The sequence below is a fragment of the Opisthorchis viverrini genome (genome assembly GCF_000715545.1).
Source record: "Opisthorchis viverrini unplaced genomic scaffold opera_v5_229, whole genome shotgun sequence".
In the NCBI taxonomy this organism is placed as follows: Eukaryota; Metazoa; Platyhelminthes; class Trematoda; order Opisthorchiida; family Opisthorchiidae; genus Opisthorchis; species Opisthorchis viverrini.
In genome coordinates, this window is record NW_008751888.1 from 830,835 (window position 1) to 852,565 (window position 21,731).

The following is a 21,731-nucleotide window of genomic DNA, read 5'->3' on the forward strand; positions in this document are numbered from 1 at the left end:
GCATGGTGGGAGGTGCGGCAAGATATGGCTGCTAATCGATTTCAGTAGCAATTTTGTTATCGGTTTCTATCCATCTGAATTAATGTCTGGAGGTATATGCGAATCGAAATGATTGTGGTACGATGGCGCTATGTCCCTTCTCCACCCTTTCATTCACAATAAAACGTACAAATAAGTTATGGTTGAAACTGCTGCAGCTGGGGTTCCCTGAAGTCACTTACATATTGATAGTCTACCGCATAATGTGTGGTATGCGGCTCGAAATTCTGTCGCCAAATCCAATAAAATTGTGGCATAAGTAGTGAGCTTTTAGCAATCGTCCCAACTTCGGCTTTCTTCGACCATAGTCGTGTGGCAGTTGAGCGGCAGCCTACACTACTGCTGGTGTACTGATATCCATGCTAATTCATCAGCTACAGATATCCAAAAGTAATTTCGCCTTCAATCAATGTGTTGATCGCTTTTGAACTACAGCGCTCAAGGCATGCGAGTGAACGCACCAAAAAGTTGATTAATTTGATTAGATCAAAATTTTAGGGCGACTTACCGAATACAGCTTCTCCACAACAATGTCCCTGTAGACCTCATTAGGCAATCCACCACCATATCAATGACTACGAGGTTTGGTGCTAAGATTCAGGCTCGCAGTTGAAAAGGCTTTCGGCTGCTAATGATGGTGACCAGTCTTTCCTGTTTTCCACAGCCCAAATAGTACGATCAGAATAAAACACATTGAACGTGGCTGCATACTTTGTTCATCTTTGCAACAATCATGGTGTCTTTCTCACTCATGGGTAGTTATCGCGGGCAGCTTCAAATAGATATATAGGATTAATCTTATAAACTCAAGACAGGGTCTAAAGTTGGAACAGTTAGTGTGTGCTGGTTGGCTACACTGGTTACACCCGTAGGTAGACTCGTATCGTCAAGCACGGTGTCTGTTTCTTCAACCGGAGCCTAAGGAACAGAAACAAAAACGAACAGTCTCACTGAGGCCCAGTTAAGGTCAATGTAGCAATTTATACTTAGTCAACTAGAATGGTGCGAAAAATTGCAATATTCTAGATGCAACCAGTTTTCTGTACATGCAAGTACAGAACGAGTAAAATGCGCGAACTACACTTATTTGCAAAAACAAATTGATTTTAAAGAGAAACTCACCCTAATCCCAGCTAATTAAGCTGAATTCGGCGCACTAGGCCGCCTCATGTTTCAGTTGATACGATATTCGAGGTAACGTAATATATATATAACGTAATATATTGTGCACATGTAACACCATGCTCATAAGGTTACTAGAAAATTTTGAACAGCCCAGAACCAGTTTCACCCTTCTGGAGGATAACCAGGTGGGCGCAGTTCCGCCAGTCTTATGTTCTGCTAGAATTCAAATTGGGCAAAATTCGCCAGGTACACACAGTCATTTGGTTTTAAAGCGAGAATAAACTGAATCCCAGCTGACGCTTTTGTTTATGATATTCCTCGTCGAAGGGTTTTCAACAACCTTACGAATACTGTGTTCCATCGAGAATGTCTTGTGGTATCTTGAATATTTTGCCGACTGAAATCTGAGTCAGATTTTTCGCAGCACAAAAATCGTAGAAACGAGAGATTCAGCTGGAATTCATTCCATTCAATTGTATGTATTTCACTAACTCCACACAGTTTGCGTAGAAGTAGAGCTGGAGGTTAACCGAAACTGGGAGACTGCAGCTGACTGAGCCATGTCTCTCATACCGCAGTGCTTAAAGTTAGCTTTCAGATTAGACAACTTTCGTTCTGCATCAACCCACTTTCCATCCGCGTGAATCGACCCTCTTGGAAAAAACACATGACCACGCTTTCAATATTCTACGCAATCTTCAAATGGTGAAAACACGACATTGGCGCTGCGCTCGCACAACTAACGGCTGTGGCGTTGTTTTGACTAGGAATCCCCTAGTCAAAATAACTTTCACTTCTATGGGTAGTTATATGGTTTAAAAAACGGAGTAAAATGGTCCAAAGAGGTATAATTGTTGTCCGAGTAGATTATTATCACTTGCTGAATAGATTACTGTTTACAATACATTGGGCACGTTCAGAAACTCTTCTGGTAAGTAGCCATTTCAAGTTTCTTCCAAATAGCAAGCACTTGGACGGACGTCTGAAATCAGACGGTCTAATCGACTAACCGCGATCCAGTTCGTTAGAAGCATGGTAGCGTCGTATTTCCCAAGCATTGCACTGCTAAAACAGTGTACAGACCAAAGCTTGGGTTTGCTTACCTCTAGGATAAACATCCACTGTGTTATCTCTGGGTTCCCCTGGGGGATATGTAGGGCTTATTAATCGGATCCACTTTTAGTCCGACAAAATGCTGGAAATCAAGCCTTAGTATATAAAATACAAGAAAAACCTCCGACTCCCTCAAAGTGAACGCTGCTCGAAACGGAACTACCCAGAACATAATACCCACTTTATGCTGGGCGGCTAAACGTTTTCGCAAATTGTCTTGATTCTTCTCAATTTGTTGGTAAATTGTGTACTCAGCTTCCTGGCAGCTTCCGGTGAATCGGAGATCAAAGTATAGAAGCGTTTCATTTCTCACCATCCCATCAAGCAATCTTTGGCTAGCCGCCTGACAAAAAAAATAGATAAACAATCGAGAAATATTTGGCTAGGTTTAACGTTTTAGGTCGGAATTTTATCGAACAATAGATAGACCAAATTAAACTCTATCGTTGCAAATATGTGATGGATGTATGAACGGGAGTCTGGAAGGGCGGTTAAGTTGAGTGATGGTGGTCTAGACCAGGTGAGTCTAAGTGCCTGGACATGGTTCTTTTGAAAGCAAAGTCTCGATTGGCGGAGTTTTATGGTGACAGCCGTGGGCGCGGCAATGAAACTCATCGTACACTCTTGGAGTTCTGTGTTGGAAAACGGAATATAACTTAAAATGGTCTCTGGTTGTTCAGGTTAACAACTTTCAACGCATAGAAGTCGATCACTCTACCAGTGGTTTCCTTTGAATCCGATCAGATAGGGCCATGATGGAGTTCCATAGTCCGCTGAGATGGTCTTGCGGTTGTGTGACCAATATACCTCGTTCAAAAGTCCCAACTGAATCAGCAAATCACCATGAACGGGAAGAGGATAGGCAGACTATGTCTTGGATTAATTCTGAACGGGGTGGACGTATCACGAAAACACTGAAATCTGCCGGGTTAAATAATCTGCAAACTGAGTTAGTTCATGTTCTTCCGATAACCTCGGGTGTAACGTTGCCCTTGAATGGTAGTTAAATATAGTTTATCCCCTGAATATTGTCGAGGCCATTTCCGGCGGTAGGCCAGACGCCTCTAGGAAAATTTCGGCTTACTTATTCCGGTTTCATATCTAATGTTTACTCAAAGCGGATCTTTTGGGTCCAGTATGCTAAGCAGCTAACTGAACTTCACTGATATTGCAAATTCATAAAAATGTGGAAACTGTGGGAAAATCTGGTGAAGAGGAAAACATGAGGCCATTAGATATTCATTCCGTGCATTTATGATATACCAGAATACAGACAAGAATGAAAATTCAGTTCGGCTTATCTCAGATATGGACAGCTTATCTTGTCATAAAGTAAACAGTTGGTTGTTTTCCTTGTCAACGCAGACAGAGAAGCATATCTGTACTTTTAAGCTTTAATATACCTTTGAATTTGTTGACACGGTACATGACCTCTACTCCAAGGTGAATGGTATGGGTTCTCTTGATATTACTTCACTGTCTACAAATGTACCTTTGCTGGAAACGGTTGATTCCATTTGCTGTTGTGTACTGGATTCTCTTACGAATGTTTGCGTTCCAATGCTGTCTAGATGCACTTTTAATGCATCCAAACTAGTGTCTTCGAATAAGTAGCATTCCTCGTTACTTGTTCCCAGGACAACTGTCCAAGTCTTGTAGTTAATAGCTGTAGTCGTTTATGCTAAGTGAGAATTTTTCAGTAGCAGCCACCGGGACGAGCTGAAAAATTGCTATTTTCTGTGAGTTTTCCTGAACCGCGGGTAACGATAAACCACAGTTTGTTTCGGAAAAATATGTTGATAATAATGTTTGTTTGCTTGCTTTTTGTGTTCGTCTCACTGTACAGATTCACTCACAAGCCACAAATGACATAAGACAATAATCTGAACTCCTGGACTACATCAGTTCACAGCGGTCTGTAAGTACTACTCAGACACTCGAATGATAATATCAGTCAAATGATTTATTGGTTAGAAAGCTTCCTCAAGATGAAATTACCTGCTAATACCTTTGGTTAGCCGCAAACACAGGGGTGATCAGACATAGATTCTTCTCACATTGTCACCTTGAGAATCATCTGAAATCCTGAGAAGTGCAACGTCTTTGTGCCTGAAATTTATATCTAACAGTTTTTAATTTGAGCCACGAGCTCATGATAATATTTAGGGGGGTTCATATTCCTACTTTAAACCTCCATTAGTGGTTACTTTTTTATTTTGATTCATTCATATCACCATCAGTCTTCCGGGGACGAATACCCTGATATCGGTAAGTTCAACGGTTCCAAACATCGCACCGATCAATCCTAGACCCTCTCTAGTTCAGCAACCCATAGCGCCCCCTTCAGTTTGTATATTTCCACTTTGTCCTGCGTACGGCATGAAATCTGAGTGAGTTCTCGTTCTTTCTTCACGGTGTATCGGAAGGACTATCACTCCCGTCATTCTAAGGTACCCAGGCCGCGGCACAATGACCATTCCCATGCTGTTGAGGTGGATGCTATCAGGATTTCCAACTTTTGCCTCTATTCATAAAGGGCGTCTGTCAGTACCACTGGCCTGCCTCTGTTTGGTCCTCATGGGCCAGGCGACCTTAACTAGACTCCCAAATTAGATAATTGATCTAACCATAGGTACTCACATGCCGATACCTTAATGGCTGCACTACTGCTCATTCGCATTTCTTGTTATCTCCAGCCAACCGATGAAACACCTAAACAAATTTGCTCTCATGTATGTTCTCAGCAATCCTAACAGACCCCATAAAATAATCCAGTTGCATTGCAGCATTGTTCCTGCACACTGCTCTGTGCAATGCGACACTGACTGGAGAGGTGGATGTTTCTCTGTTTGTCCCGAAGTGGTGACGACAAGCCCCTTTGCAGAGAGCAATGCTTCCCCACTCAGCATGCAGAATTCTTGTTAGGTTTCGAATCTCATGCGAGTGAACACGTTTATTCAACTGAAAGGGTCGGCGGATGCGAGTATCCTGGGACAACAGAGCAAGCAGCCTGGTCGGTTTTGGTAACCTTCCGACTTATTCACAATGAGAGCTTAAAGCAAGCATTCCTTATCGGATTTAAGCAGAATTTCCCATGTCTTCACCGTTTGGTTTCCAGAAAAAGCCACATTTTTCGGACTGATTGACAACTGTCACTGGGATAGGTGTGGCACGAAAATCAACATACCGACTACTCTAAAATTTGGCTCAATCAGTTTAATAAACTCACGTTCACGTCCGAGCGTCCACTTTCATCGAAAAAAATCCAGGTTGAATTTATTCTACCTGGTCCTAGTTCTCCCGCCCATCAGGTTGGAACATAGTTATCACGTTATAATTGCCTATCATAGAGGATGGTATCTTTTATGTTAGTGGAGGTAGATTTATCGTCGACAGCCACATGGTACTAAGATGAGAACATCCCAGTAAAGAACAGAAAGGAAGGACGTGGATGAAGAATTGATGCGAAAATCCCCATGCTCTCATGGACGTCGAACAACAACATGGTGTCTAATTTTGCCACCAGCATTGGTCAATATCAAGTAGTCAGAACGAGGTACCACCAGCGGGCTTGATACAGCGTCATCTGCGCACGAATTCGGAATGCCATAAAAAGCAATAGTTAGTATATCAATCCTACTAGGTAGTGACAATAGGCTCACAAACGGAGCTCTGACATATATGGCTGCCACACGACCAATGACAGTCTTGCGCCATAGCTATCGCCTTCACTCGTGTAACGATGATATTACTGATGGGAGGGGCAAATGAGTAGCATATTTTCTTGTAAATCCACTTTGCGTCCCTTGAAAAGTGAGATCTATTGAGTAAGTTAGGGAGTCACTTTGGATTTGGGCGAAAGTCAGTGAATATCCAGGAAAGTTCACAAAGACGCGTTCAAAGAGAATATGGATATTCAGTTCTTGTAATCAAGATGCATATGAGGGTTTTGCTTCCCTGTCCAATAGTCTGCAATTGTCAGTTGGCATTCTCTAATAAATAACTCCGCAGCGAGTGCCTTCTTCCTTTCACTAGCAGCTCTCACTCCTTTTCATTTCGGACGAAAAAATTTCGACGTCGGTAAACTGATTGGGCAGTCGCTTCTAACGCGTGGCTTTCATCCTTTTATTCTCCCTATCCTTGGTAACCGAAGTTGTGGTAGCTAGAACCCCTGGACTGTACTGTACACGGTTGGTGAGCTGAATAAATGAATTGAAATGCCTTGTCCAAACACGTGCGAAGAGAACCGCGCGGACCTCAATCAGGAAAGAACCCATAGCACCCCACTTGTTTGTATCTGCTTTCACTTTTCGGTCACCGCGAAATTCTCACCAGCAACGGGTTCGAGTAAGAAAACAGCCCTTTCTCTGGCTTGACATATGTGTTACACTAACCTAATAGGCACTATTAGCTGTTCTAGTGATTTGAATTCGTTACCAACTAATGGCTCACGCGCCATTTGTTCGCAGACACTGCGCGCTTACTTCTTCCGGGCCTACATTGTTGGACCCCATACTTTACCCTGTGAAGCAATCTCCGGATGAGATCAAGAAGCCATTTTCATCATGATGGATGCTTTTCAGACGGATCCCTGTACTTGTTTGCAGCTGCAACCTTTCTCTTGCACTCAAAAAGTCTCCTTGATGCGGACATTCACAAAGTAAACAGGTTAAAGTTAGAAGGAAGATTACTGTATTTATGTTGCACGACAACCCATGTTTTATCCGTCCCGCATGCATGTAATTTGAGTAGTTTGACTTACCTGTCCCATTTGATTATTCGATAGGTCCAGATGAGTCAGCACTGTGTTGTAACCAACGACATGTGCAAAATGATCTCCTGATGACTCTTCTAAATCGTTTGCTGCCAGATTGAGTTCCTTCAGCGTACTATTCCTCAAAAGACTCTGAGAAAGTAAAAAAATTGCGAAGGAAAGTCCTAATAACGAAGCTACGCACGTGCTGAAATCCTGTTTCGGTGCTGCTACTCATTCGAGCCCTCTCACGTAAGTAAAATCTTTGGCTAACGAGGACGGCGAAAACTCCCAATCTTACCTTGATCGAGTTTCAGGTGGGCTCGATGACTGCTTAGCAGATAGTGGAGTTCCCTTTTTGGGTCGCATACGTAAATGAAGGCCAATATACTACTCACCATTGCAGCCCTGTTTCCCCTGAAAAAGTCCCATGGTGAACAAAGCAGTTCAGCCTTAAGAAAGAAGTACAATTCCACGTGGAGATAATTACTGATTGATGAGTGAGTGAAACCTAAAACTAAAAGCTTCAAGTACATTAATGATGTGAGCATATTGACATTTACAAGTATTCACCTTTTTTCCTAGGCTGGGCTTGCCTCGTCATTTGCCGGTTACCAGTCCACAGAACATACTATGGTCGATTTGGCAGGGCACTGGCAGGTTTACAACCGAGAGCAGCAATTTCATCTGGGATCTACGACCTCACAAAAACGATAGCTACTGAACCGATAGTTCGTGAATGACCAATGGGCAATAGTTTGGACGATTTCCAAGTATGAGAGGAACAGCCTCATCCGCTTGTTACAAGGGAGTGCGTCTCTGGTCGAAATCTGAGGAGACGCCGAGGATGTGCGGGGAACTTCCCGGGTTTTCTCTGTGTGCTGAAGAATGTCTGTGTATTCACGTGCTGCAGTGGCTAAAAAGCACTAACCAAAGTCATCACACTACACGCGGCCCTCAAGACATTATCAGGGACTTTTTTGTCTGAATTAGGCAGTATGATCTTCCCGGTTCTTTTTAGCAAAGTCCCATTCTCACTGCTTTACATATACAGCTTCGTCAGTTTGATCACAATGTAGTTTTGATTGGTACTGCAGGATATTGTTATCCGCAAACACTTTATTTTGGCCTGCCGGGTGCATGCGGTCTGCCTTCAGATGTTGAAAAAGGTCAAGGCAAACTGACATATCTTACCCACAGAGAAAACGTACAAACTACGTCACTTTTACGCCACCCTCGTTACTTTTTTCTCAGAGTATGTTCATCTACTGCTACATCTGATGTAGCTGAATATCAGGCGGGGAGTTCGGTAGGATGGTGCAGGATGATAACACAAATCGACTCGGAGTATAATCAAATAAAATTAGGTGGTGGCAGCGAGACGGGAAATCTGATATCTTCGTTCTTGGGGGCCCCTGGGTGAAACCGTCATTTCCGAGAACGCATAGTTTATTCAGGCGGAATTCGCACACCTGTTTGACGGAGAAATTAGTGACTACGCATAACATTTGTAAGATCTGTTGTTCGACATCCCTGATATAATAAAACAATTCTGAGAAGGAAATGATTTGTGCAGCAACTTCCCCTTTTTGGGTTTTCAAGCAGGTCGAGTGTAGTTAGATGCATTCATTGCTCTAATGTACGCACCTTTATCAGCTCCAGAGGTCGGGATTTTATTAGTGCCTTGTAACTCCTTGGGTTACGTAAAACGCTTCCACTTAACACTGCGTCCATAGGAAAGGAAGTTTCCAGAACGTGTGCGGTATTCCCTGACACAAATTCTATAACCTGATGGTGGGGGGAACTCCCGAAGTGGAGTTGCTGCAAATTCTCAAAGATCGATCGGTGAAACAACGGTTGGGTAAAGAGGAATTGTGGCATAGTGTTAGCTCAGCTCAAACATGAACACTGCATTATTAAATCCAAATGAAGAGCGACTACAAGAATACCGACCAGCTTAATTGGTGATCGTGACTTAAGTAGACCGGAGACAAGCCCAGAGACTATCACAGGACTGCGTCCAATTTCCATCAGTAATATCCTGGTTTTCTCGATCTGTCGAGGCTACTGAACACAGGATTCGGTGTTTTTATTAGATCAAGGGTATGTTCTTCATGCCGAGGTACTATTCTGTGGAGCCCTTAGAAACCTAGCAGTTTGATCCTACACGATGTGTTCATGCTCACCTTGGCAATCGCTACTCCGCCTTCATCTTTTAGTCTGTTCAGCCGTAAGTTCAGACGAACTAAACTGCATGACTTCTTCGCTAAGGCATGAGCTAACGAGAGACCACCGCTGGCCTGCAAGCGATTGTCAGCTAGGTTCAGCGTTTGTATTTTCGACTGACCACAAACCAGTTTGCTCAGCGCTCGCGCTCCACGATCACCAATAAAGTTGTGGGCTAGGTCTAGGCATTCCAACGTCGGATGCCGAACAAGGTGATTTGTGAGAACTCTGCAGCGCTCTGAATCAACCCGACTCCTGTAAAAAGGACATAAATATATGGTGAAAAGCGCTATTGCAATGTTAGTGACAGAAAATTTGAAAACTGTCAGAACTTTGCATAGATGAGCGACCTTTTTACATTAAGTCGGCGACTGAGTGGGAAATTTTGCAGGATCTTCGTCAAGACTATGGTGGAATAAAAACTGGCAGGGTTGTTGTTGCTCATTCCGAACAGTTTTCGTACCCAAGATATTACCGGAACACTAAATGGGGGATATTTTTGGTAGCCTGGCAGTAGTCACTTACTGATGGACTAAGTAATCTAGTGAGAATACACAATAGGATTGTGATAGTATAGTGGTTAAACGAGGAAGTCGGTCGGCCGATATGTCTTTGTGAAACTACAACGCACCTTCTAACTCGCTCCCCAGGGTAGGGATTCATCTCTTAAGGGAGTCACTTTGGCCTAGGCCTGTAAATTTTTCCACTGGATTGATGAAGAAAACATCAGCCATACTTAAGAAGAAACTTGTGCATGTGTGCAGGTGTCGTGCACTGTTCGTTGTCCGTCGTGCAAGAACTCTATTCCAGACGGGGTTTGGTAAAGGGAGTGCAGCCTGCAGTATGATCGGAGGTAGTCTGCCTCCTACAAATTCGAATATTTTACTTGATAGTCATTCAGCTGTAGTGTAGAACTAGAGTACAAATCCTGGACTTGGGCAACTTGGCAGTACCTCAAACTTCGCGACTCCTAGTTAGATGGTAGTTATTCACACGAAAGGCCACCACGACTGAACCACTATTACTATTTTTCTTTTTGCACACAATATGGCTCACTGCTCCTTGTGTCTTCATTGGATGTTCACATGTACTTGCCTATGGCTGATCCGCCATTTGACTGGGTCTGCGAAGCTGGGGATCGATCGATCAGTTTTCATTGAAGTGTTCACTAAAAAACGAATGGTGCCAATCGTGACCAAGACCCAAGTTCTCTTTCATTTGTGTGCACTGGAAGGCTCTGTTGATTGGCTAAAGAACAGTCTCTCGAGTTCATATCGCTATTGGTCAATAGTTTTGTCAGATTTTGAAGCCCTGATCATGCTTTAGGTTGTGTTTTACCCGATGTTTCAATATCAGATTGATTTCAAACAAAAAGTTATCCCTTCACCTAAACCCTGGTATGTATGGATAAGTTGTCCCAACAAGGACCATTGTATTAAGCGATTTAGGCCAGAGACCATGTGTGTTCAAAGTTCACAGGTTTGCCAGGGTTAGGGTTAACCGGAACACGTAACCGTTTGGCCACGAGCAGCTGATCAGCAGTGTGATTAAATCGGAGTTAGACAGGATACAGCGCCGCTCATCCTTCAATCGCGAGATCCACATCACGTGGTCCTCACGCTACCAACAATCTATATACGTAGCTCAGTGGGTGAATATACTTCACCCGATGAAGTCGTTGCTCGAGGAACCAGTCAGCACGTGTGATCGTGTGATGTGAATCCCGTGAATGAAGGATGAGCGGCGCTATATCCTGTCTAAGTTCGAGTTATCCATACTGCTGATCAGCCGCTCGTAACCGAACGCTTGTGTTCAGTGGGCTCAATACTCTCCGGAGTTCCGTGAGATGCGCACTGCTGATGATTCCCAATAAGGATGAAACAGCTGCGCAGTGCTTCGGCTTTTCAGAATGGACTGGCTTCACTTACAGGAAGAAATCTCCACAAAAACACGTACGAATATGTTGTCTCACCAACCACAATCGGATTAAGCGATTTAGATCAGAGACCATGTATGTTCAAATTCTACGGGTTTGCCAGGGTGTGGCTCTCAAATCTGTAGATAAACCTGTCTAATTGCGAATGATCAAGTTACGTATGGTGCACATCCACTGGTCTCCTAAAAGGACCTGACAATGATCAGCATTTGACTTTTTTATCCAACTTTGAAAAACTGGATCTGTTCCTGTAACTCTCAGTCGCGTCATACCCTACATTTTATGCACTTCTGACTAGCCACAAAATCCCACGTGAACTCGTCCTCTCTGCTACATTTTGAGCAATAACAACTAAAGGAGAAAGCAAACTATTCGTAAATAAGTACGAGATCACTTTAACTTGATTTGAAAAGTTTAAAAAAAACTGTGTTCATGATTGCAATTCGGACGTCTAACACGTTTGAGTCGCTCAGTAGCAGAGATGGAGAAGTGCTTCAAAAAAGATCAGGGACTGCTTTTCAACAGGTTTTCAAGGGATCACATCCGCCATACATGCTTCAGATGAGCTGGTTAAAGGATACTCGGTTTCTGTTACTCAAATCCAAAACTGTTTTGTCCTGACAATGGTATTGCGACTCCAGTGTCGGGATTTGGCCTGATTTCCGTCCACCATGCTATACCAAATGCTCGGTAGCTTGAGGAAGCCGTTTTTGTAGAGATGAAGAGGAATTATTACGAGTGCATTTATGGAGTTATCATTGGATTTCGCACAAGGTAACACGGGAATCTTCGTGATGGTGTGAGAAGCGCCTAGCTAAAAATACTCTGTCCTGATTGGCCAACCAGTGAACACTGTTGCGTGGTTCTCTACCGGTTCGCGACACATCCTTCCAATCGACGTGATGTTCGGTTATATAGAGCGACTCGACTCTGGACATGAACTTAGGTTAACTATTGAACAACAAATCCTGTCCACTCTTATGAATCCTGTGCATTCAGCCTTTGCATGTTTGGTCCGTTAAACTTAATGCAATTTAATGGGGCCAGCGGAACGGCATTGTCTATTGAGAGTTCTAGCCGGAAGAGGCAAGTGAGGTGATCAACAAGGTTCAAACAGAGGTCGTCCTGAAAAATTAATCCACCTAGCAGAGCGAACTGAATTAGCTTGTGGATCGAACAGGTTGCAACTTTTGAAAAGGTATATGAATCAGTGAATAGCCTGATAGCACACCATACATGCCAGCAAGCTCATGACATGGCGAGCTCACACTATAATTGGATGAATAGGATAAATACCGACATCCGTGACTACTGAACCTGAGCGAATGAAGAAATTTGTAGAGATATGGGGAGCAAAAACACTGAGGAGTTTGTGTAAGTGTGCCATGAACCTACCTGGTTAGATGAAGGACCTTAATGCTGGGGTGTTGTTGTATGGCCTTGCATAAACTGAGGCAGTCGTTCGAAGTGAACTGAAACATTGACCATTCAAAATTCATCCCACAATCCTTTGCACCGTATGTCACAGCTAACTCCTCCAAATGAACCAGCTTAGCCAAAACAGGGCCGAGTTCAAGATGATCAAATTTTTGAGGTAGTGTATCTTGTTCTGAATCACTTTCATCATCTGAATGATCCTCCTGTAAAGTAACATCACACGAAATACTTTTTTGTAGATTGACTCATGTAAAATTATTGCAGTGTGGTGACTAATGTGTACCAATTGCTGACTTGTAAGAAGTTGAATTCGTCCGGGAAACCTTGTTTTAGAACAGTCAGGAAGTCACTTAGCCTTAAAATCTCATCTGTGTCAGTCTTCATGGGTTTTGTTTGTTGAATTAACCGTGCACCGCTGGCACATTGGATGAATGTGAAGCAGCACCGTGCTACGGGATACCAAAGTCCAGTCCAGCCTATTTGAAGGCAGTTAGTTTGATAGCAAAATTTTCTTCCGTCTTCTTTCATCGAAAGTGGCCACACTTGAACACCCTCTGTCTCATGTGATGGTGTGTTGTGAATATAAAGTCTTGAAAAGTCCAAGTGACCACGAGTTTATCCACCCGCATCTGTGATCTAATTGCAAAAAAACTGTGGAGCTTACATGTGCCTAACTAGTCCACAATCATCATCGTTAACATCAACGGCCAACAACAATGAATTGTGAAGGGGGGGTGAATGGTTTCGGTTTTGAAAATGGAGTACTCCTAGCTTCTTTGTATCTTACTCTGAACGGCCAGTATAACTTTTCTATGTTGCATCTCCTCCCCTTAAGTCGGTTTTAGGTGAACTTGTCTGTATTCCTGAGCACTGATCATTTTCGGCAATGACTGTCAACATCAGGGTTCCTCATTCACTGTGTGACGAAGACACGACTCCGATTCTTGTTTGCTTTAAGGCTGTGGAGTTAAGACCGCTGAAGATGGTTATAGTTATTACGTCAAATAAGCACATAAAAAGTTGCCCATATTCCAGTAATAAACTGCAAGTAACACCGGCAGTACCGATTACATACTTATTACATTCATAGGACGAAGAACTTTTCCATAAATCTTTCAGCAGGTCCTTTCAACTCTCTCATCAATCAGAAACTAGTCATAGTCTACTGACAACAAAACCCATCAGTATAAGTGCTTATTACAGTTCAGCTCAATATAGAAAAAGCGCATCAAAAAGTAACGCTCGCAATGTCATCCACGACGCTTCCCTAGCTTCTTTCCAGTTTAGGACATTCAAAGTGGAAAGAACTTAGGTGATTGCAACTAATACCGACGCTTCTATATATAAGTACACAATTATGTGGAATCAGTATCTAACATGTACAGAGGTTCTGGGAAACACGAGTGAGACAGAAACGAATCATGACAGCAATGAGGACTAACGGTCGCGCCGTTATCAAGTTCCCAGGTAATACCTGTTACGTATCAGACCGTTTCTAAATATCTGTTGGTGCAGTTTTTCTAATAAATTCCTATCTTGATAGTACCCATTTGAGATCGAACAGAATTAATTCTCGCAAATTTCAAAATTCCAAGTTTAGAAAATGCGAAATACAGAGAGTAAGACGTTAATGGTTTCACCAAAACTGGAAACATGATAGGTAAGCACAAAAAAGGGAAGTCCCTAAATCGACTGACCGAATTTCTATCTTTTGGTTGTTGTTTTAATGGAGGTAGCAGTTGCTTTATGTCCAGACGGTAAACATAGGGTGCGGCATACGTAACGCATTCTTCCAGACGTGGCGCATATGTGTAACTAGGCACGAAAGTCTCTATGGTATCTTCGAGCATTTTCTCAAAAAAAGCCCTCTTCCAAGAACCGCCATGCCGTGATAAATCGACAACTTTCCAGTGCTCCTGACAGCAGCGACACCAATATGGATCCTCTCCTATGATATGAGCAGTCACTTTGAGTGGCATATTGGGAGGCAGGGTATCCAAGAGACGCCGCTTTTGTTGCTGATCCAGGTGAGCAAGGACACTGGAATTATCTAAAGGAATCATAACAGAAATGTCACTCGTAACAAACAGTTAGTCTCTGAGGAAGTAAAACTGAACTCAGATATACTCAATTTTACACCCACGGCAACGACCGACAAATCAATCAACCAACACGGCCTTAAGTTGACCAACCTTATTGAAGCATGTTTGAATCGGTCACTTTAATTGCGTTCCCTAACTTTGTTTTGTGTCATATCACCCTCGTCTACAGGAAATAGCTGTGTGTGTGTGTGTGTGGATGTTAAGGCAATCTTGGCGCTATTCGCCTTCCAGGATGGTGTCCACGTGATCCCCCCTGTGCTCGGTTGGGGACGCTGAACATTATGGCAACTAAGAGCAGTTAATAGCATTCACGCTGTCTGAGTATCGAGATTTTCTGATTGTCTGTTGGAGATGTAGACAGCTCGACTGCTTCTTGTAAACTAGCGTTAAGTCCTCCACCTTCCCATTATAAAGCTCCACTCGAAAGCCGATATAGTTGTACGGTAGTCAAGCATCAGAGTTCTCATCTGATGTTGCTATCAATGGTGATGCCATAGTGTGTGGAGCAACACACCAAATGAATGATGAGATTAGATAAATCTGACATTCATGGCGAAAGTCTGCGTCGTTAGTGGTATGTCCGTACAGTACACTTCATTTATCCTTTTTTGTCTTCGTTTCCGTAAACAAGATCTTAGAAACGAATTAAATGGTCGTACTGTAGTAGGCCAATTATAACTGGATACTAGAATTCAGTCTGATACTACGCGAGCAACATTTACCTAAACAAAGACTACAAAGTCTGTCCTTGGGGGAGTCATACGCGAGCAACATTTACCTAAGACTACAAAGTCTGTCCTTGGGGGAGTCAAACATGGTGCCTGTTTGGGGTGGGATCGGGGGGCTACTTTAAGGAGCAGATTTGCATAAGAAGTGACCCTTAGCCTTCCTTTATTTCGTGTAGTCCTGTGTCTATACATAAATATACGCAACGTCGTTTGTGATCGGTTTTCGTGCGACAATACTGGTCTGTGATGCTTAAGAAGAGCATATTTTTCGGTAATGCCAAAGACTCTGATCAGTAGTATCAGCTTTACGGGTAGCACCCTCGTTGGTAAAAATATATACAATAAACATACATACATTAACACGGGATAGTAAGGACCCGTCTTGGAAAGTAAAAAAACATCGGCATGGCAGGGTTACCAGATAATCATGTACCAAAGCCGCCAAAGCATTAGGTCCTGATGACAACTTTCAATCTGGAAAGCGCTTAGCAGTGACGTTTTGCTGATGCGAAACTAAGTCAGCACCTTCGGTTTTTCATCTACCTTGGTGAACCGCACCTTGCTATTCAGCACAAGAAACCTGTTTTATCTTCCAAGATCTTGAATAACTGCAGTCAACAGTTATAAGCATCACTGCCTATTATGTGGTCAAGTAATCAAGAGCCTGGATCAAGATGGGTAAATGTCGTACTGGGCGAGCGTATCTATTGATCAGTACCGTGGCCAGCTAACCTATTCTCCATCGAAGGACTGTGAGATCAGGTGGGAAAGCTTCTCCAAAAGACTTATATGTTCAACGCTAATTGTAAAACACGTTAACGGTTCGAAAATCTGATGTGTCTGAGACCACAGCTGGTTGATATATACAGCACCACACCGTTTGCAGGTTAGACAATGCAAAAAAAACTACGATTTTCTAGACATTCCGAAGGTGTGTGGGTGTGTTTGAGTCAGTCTTAGAATGACTATCTAATAGATGTCGATGGGAGAGCCTCTCTGTCGTGGACTGAAATGTGCACATAAAACCGCATGCATTTAAACCTCTTACCAGTAAAATGGTGTTACATACCAGAGTAATAGTACTAGCGAGGCCCAGTAAATGTCAGTATGTCCGGTCATCACATTGATCGGACCAGAACAAGCGTTCTGTTGTTCATTTTCTACAGGGTGCCGATTATGGTAAACTAATGGTTTTCAGAATGATGCCCGGGCCAATTCTTCCTGGACAAGAACCCCTTCACTTGGACGAAACGAAAACTTATCCAGTTCCGGTTTCGATGTTACCGTATTAATACAACAATCTACAATTTTTTGGCCACCTTCGAAGCCGTTTACTCTCCTGAAAACCTAGTGTCCTTGGTCTGTTTTTGGTCTATCTGTTGGTCTGTTGGTCTACCACAATTATGCAGAATAAATGGGCAAAATTAGACACCAGATACTGGCTGCACGCAGTCCGAATACGAGTAGGTTCCTCTACTCCGGCCTACGAAAAAAAAACAACGAGACAGCCTTTCCTCGGACTTCTCAATGGATGGAGTCACTATAAATAACTGCTTCAAAAATTTCGTGGTTGCTCTGACCCCACCATAAAACAAGTGACTGTTGCGGGAACAGTGCTCGAAAAACCGTAAGGGTAAGAAAACAAAACAAACAAAACAAAACAAACGATCATGCATGAGAACGGATTCTTCTGGAACTTTTCTGATAGTCACTTGTAATTGTGTAATATAAATGAACACACCAAGCAAGCTCTTTTGCCGTCGAAAAGTTAGTCCCATAATCATGCATTAGAAGGTACGAAGATTCTCTCGGAAACATATACCAGGACAAATATGGTGCTGATATTGTGAACGGTAGGATGAATCATGTGTGCAGTGGCTGCGGTCCCCTGGCCATGTATTGCGCATGCCTGATCATCATCTGAGGAAAAGCACGCTTGTCGATGTCAGTGGCGTTCTTGTTGCCAGTTTTTATCCAAGTTGTTTGAGTAAGTGTCTGGACTTGTAACGCTTGATGTCGTTTGGTTGTAGATCCCCTAACCAGCCCTTTTCCTTGGCTTCACAGTTATACTCTGAAAAAAATTATGGCTACTAAGTGGTGTTCAGTAGTGATTCTGTGCTTCGAGGATGATAGCCCAACCTTTTCCGTGCTTAGTGCGACCGCTGCCGGTGTGGTCATATCTGTTGGATGTTAATGCACTCATTGCCTGGATATGTTACCGTCAGGCAAACGACAATGATATCAACTACAGTCACTTCTTCAAGCAACCCACTGCCCCTACAGTTTGTGAAAACTTACTGGAATAGCACTTTACAGAAGAAACTGAAAATGTGCTTGATAAAAATGCAACAATGGGATAATGCAGTTTGCTATTCCTATGAAGCCTCAATCTGTGTAACATGGAGCTCGGAGTAGGCCCGTAATATCCTGTATAAATCGTCTGGATTTTCACGGTAATCCCACCATGTTTAGTATCTCAACAGATTTATCGATTTCGTAAGGTTCAGTCCTTTATTGGGCAGTATGAAAGTAATGGCACACTGGACTGTCTGCGTATGGTGAATGTCGGCAAGAATAGATCTGCATTCACCGCTTGAAAATAATGTTGTAATTTTTGCCTTGTTGGATGCAAGATATATTCAAAAATAGTTAATTTGGGTTCGGCTTGTTCACTGTTCTACAGTAACAAGATTGATCAAGCCGGAGTGTTCTTACGGAATGTAGCCAGAGCCTTCTTTTTTTCCAAAGCAACCACAGGGTAATTTGTGAAAAGTATACGGAACGGAAGAGTGGTACTATCAAAAGATAGGCTAATGAAGTTTATTATCAACATTTAACACGACAGGTGAGCTGTAACTCAACTAGGGAGCATAGGTTTCGAGCTCCTTATAAACAAGGATTAAAAGTACTTCAAACGGCACAATCAAAGTTCGTTACTAAGCAACCTTAGTTTTTACCATTTTTAAGGTTTTAGTCAGTGTTTACAAGAAAGATTTGCGAGGACAGTTAATTTCTGGCCTAAGATTGGCCACAGGCCAAGTGAATCATAAAACCTTACTCTGTCATCGACCAAGACCACTGTTAAATTGGTGTTTGTTCTACACATGTAATCAGAACAATCACTTACAAGCAAAGTTTTCAATGCACCTTCGAAGACAAAGTTCCGAAAGGGACGTAACCGCGGCCAGGTTGAAGGTAGGATCTTCAGCTATAATCCGACGTACAAATTGAACTTCTCCACCGGGTTTGTCGGCGGGTTTGGGAACCTTGGAATTTCTCGGCGACTGCTGGAGAGCATATGTGTCAGCAAACAACGAACTAAACACTGCCGAACCAGCTTTAGTTTGATCATTTGGATCTTCCTGCTTCAAGGAAGGACGGGACAGGGTAGGAACAAAGGCTTCTCCTTCGGATATCGTATCTCTGTTCGGTAGATCCTATTGAGAAATTTCAAGATGAGTTATATTAACAAGGAATTACCATACGAAGCGAGGAGGAGATTGACGCATATATTTTAAACACGATCTGGAATATCATGAGGTACCTCGTTTCTGAAGAGGGTCAAAACAACCTAAGGTGGTCTGGGCCGAAAAGGGGTCGGAAAGTAAATGAGCCCATAACGACCCTTCCTCAGTTTGATCGCGAACCCTTACTCTGATGGGGCTTTTGCTAGCATTTTTGAAATTAATCACTTAAAACGTAATCGATCGTCCATGTTGAATAGATGAGCATTCACGTAATCAAGTGTAATCAATATAACGAAAGTACTTTGCTATATCTCGGGAATGTAATTCCACTTTAAATGTTGAAAGGACGCTCGAGAATGCAGGATGTTGCGTAGGTCTTGCAGTGGTGTTCAATGCTGATTTTGTCAATGTCATCCTCAGAAACGAAAATATCAGAGTTGACACCGATTTTTCAATTCTGTTAACACTGATGGTGAGGATAAAGATTTTAGTCATAAAAAGGGCCCAGAGACATTATGTCTGATCAGTTGAAGGATCAAGACCTATGTACGCAGAAGGCCCATGACCGGTTTCTCTTCCTGACAATCATTAGATAGATGCAGTCTTCGAGTTTCCGTCAACCTTGTGTTTCACATGAACAGCAGATTGTATGCAGCTGGCGAAGTACACTCCTTGGCACACAAGTTTGACAACAATGGGGACTCAGCTGAATCCTTCTTTTATGGGATTCTTTGTTGAAGAGTTTTCAGCATGTTTCGTCGATATAATGTACTACACATCAACCAAAACAGCAGACAGACTTTATGCAACACATTCCGTTGAAGAATGTCATAAACGAGGAATTTAGCTGGGACACACTTGAGCCTCCCATTTACTCAATATTGATTTTCAAATCAATGTGAGTTTGATGCTTGCTTGTGGATACGCTATTTTTTCGAGGGGCGTCCGGTTCTTGGAGGTCAAAAGCTCTATCTCACAATTTACAGTATGTACTGTAAACCAGTTGCAGGCGTCTAGGAACAACCAATCAGAATTTGTTGCAGCGCTCTTGAATGAATAAGAAAACGGCTTCTAAAGACGGATATTACTTATAACCCGATAAAATCAGTGACAGCGCTGAGAGCTTTTGCGTTGTTTCGCCTTTTTTGAGCTCCCGGGGTGAGCGTGGTCCCAGAATTTCCCCCAGTTATGTTTATTGGTGAATGCCTCTTTATTCTAAATGTAAGCAGTTTAGATGCGGTTGTTACATCGTAATAAACCGCCCGAGTTTCATATAGTTCCTGGTCACCTCATGTCACGTGGAATAACAAACTCCGGCAAGTAGTCAGTGAAACCTGGTTGTTTCATTGGGTGTGCACTGATATTCATTTCGCCTTCAATGACACAATTATGTACGTACCCCACATCTTCGAAAAATTAACAACAGTCACCTTTGGTCTAAAAAACAGTGAACATTTAAAAGTAACTTCCTATTAATAAGATCATAGGAAGGTGGTAAACGAATGTTACATGTCGATTTGCAGACATGCAGCGTTCAAAACTCACAGTGTCCATTTTCCTTGAAGTGGAACACAAATTTCAGTGGAGCAATGACATGTTCGACTTTAGTGTTGTGCCACTCCTACAACGTAAGAAAGAGACAGTGAAACTGATTGTATGGAAAGAAAACCAAGTCCTTCTCGGTAACGGTGATATGACTTTAGTAGAACAAGTTGACTCGTCAGTCGAGAAAAAAGGTGTGTTATCCATCATGAATGCACTCAAGTTCACTTTAAAATGTGGCAAAAGTATCGTGAAATATTGAATACCACCATATCAAAGAGTGAGACGGACAAAGGTAATAGGAGATAATCGGATGGAAAACAGCATAGTGACGGCTTAGTTATGCATTGTACAACGTTGTTGTGAAACTACTACTGCAGATATCTCAGCTCGACAAAAATTAGCGGACTCCAGAGGAAAGCTTCGAAACATGAAATCGTTCGCATTACGGTCAACAGACCACCTAAATGGCTGCAGTTTAAACATCATATTCTTTCAGTTGACCAAAATCATGGAAGAATTTACCAGTGTTCGGAGAATTATTGTGCCTTTCAGATTGCTTTGGATATCATCCAGAAGCTTAGAAGAAGATGTTACCTATACCATTTGTCACTAGGCCGTGCCTGTGGAAGAAGATACATCTTACTAAGCTCGTGGTTCACGATCGTGCTTACTCTGCTGGTAGCCCAGCGAATGTGGAATTGCGCATATTAAGCAAGTTGGGACTCCATGCATCATTGCGAGTGAGCGACGCAGTTGTGCTCAAACCAGTGTAACAACAGTATCACTTCTGCAAGCGCAAAAAGTTGAAAGAAACAATAGAGGATCACGGAATAGACGCTTTTCCAGCTCAGAAGGAGCATAAAGACACCACCTATTAAAAATTACCCTGTGTACACATAGTCCAACCTATAACTCGGGCGATATCCAGCAAATGTGTGGCAAAGTCAAAAACATGCGATAAAAGCCAAGATGTCTTCGGTGTTATTAAAAAAAGCTTTCTAATCACAACAAAGTCCGTTCTAGTAATAAAGTTCACTCTAAACGCTTCAAAACAACACTTGATATAAGTCATTGATGAAGGACCAGAGGAGAACATGAACCTTTAGATTGGTAGTAATTTTTGTGAATGTGGAAAAATGCAGACTACAAGTACATGAGTAAATTAAACTCCATAGGAAGACGCATTTGCCATCAAACGGCTCGTTTACTTCACGTTCTGCGAATGTCTGCAGACTGAGGTTCTATTTAGGATACTTGTGA

The 21,731-nt window shown here is 42.6% G+C and overlaps 1 protein-coding gene across 1 annotated transcript; it reads right to left on the minus strand.

Moving 5' to 3' along the window:
- Nucleotides 1-749: 749 nt before the first annotated feature.
- Nucleotides 750-20,539, minus strand: T265_08702 (hypothetical protein; the record flags this gene model as incomplete). The annotated part of the gene is made up of 8 exons (XM_009174576.1): nt 750-957; nt 2,459-2,620; nt 7,040-7,183; nt 9,217-9,511; nt 12,588-12,832; nt 14,327-14,679; nt 18,587-18,896; nt 20,472-20,539. The coding sequence occupies 8 exons, from the start codon at nt 20,478-20,480 to the stop codon at nt 838-840; spliced, it is 1,638 nt and encodes a 545-aa protein (XP_009172840.1).
- Between the last annotated feature and the right edge of the window lie 1,192 nt (nt 20,540-21,731).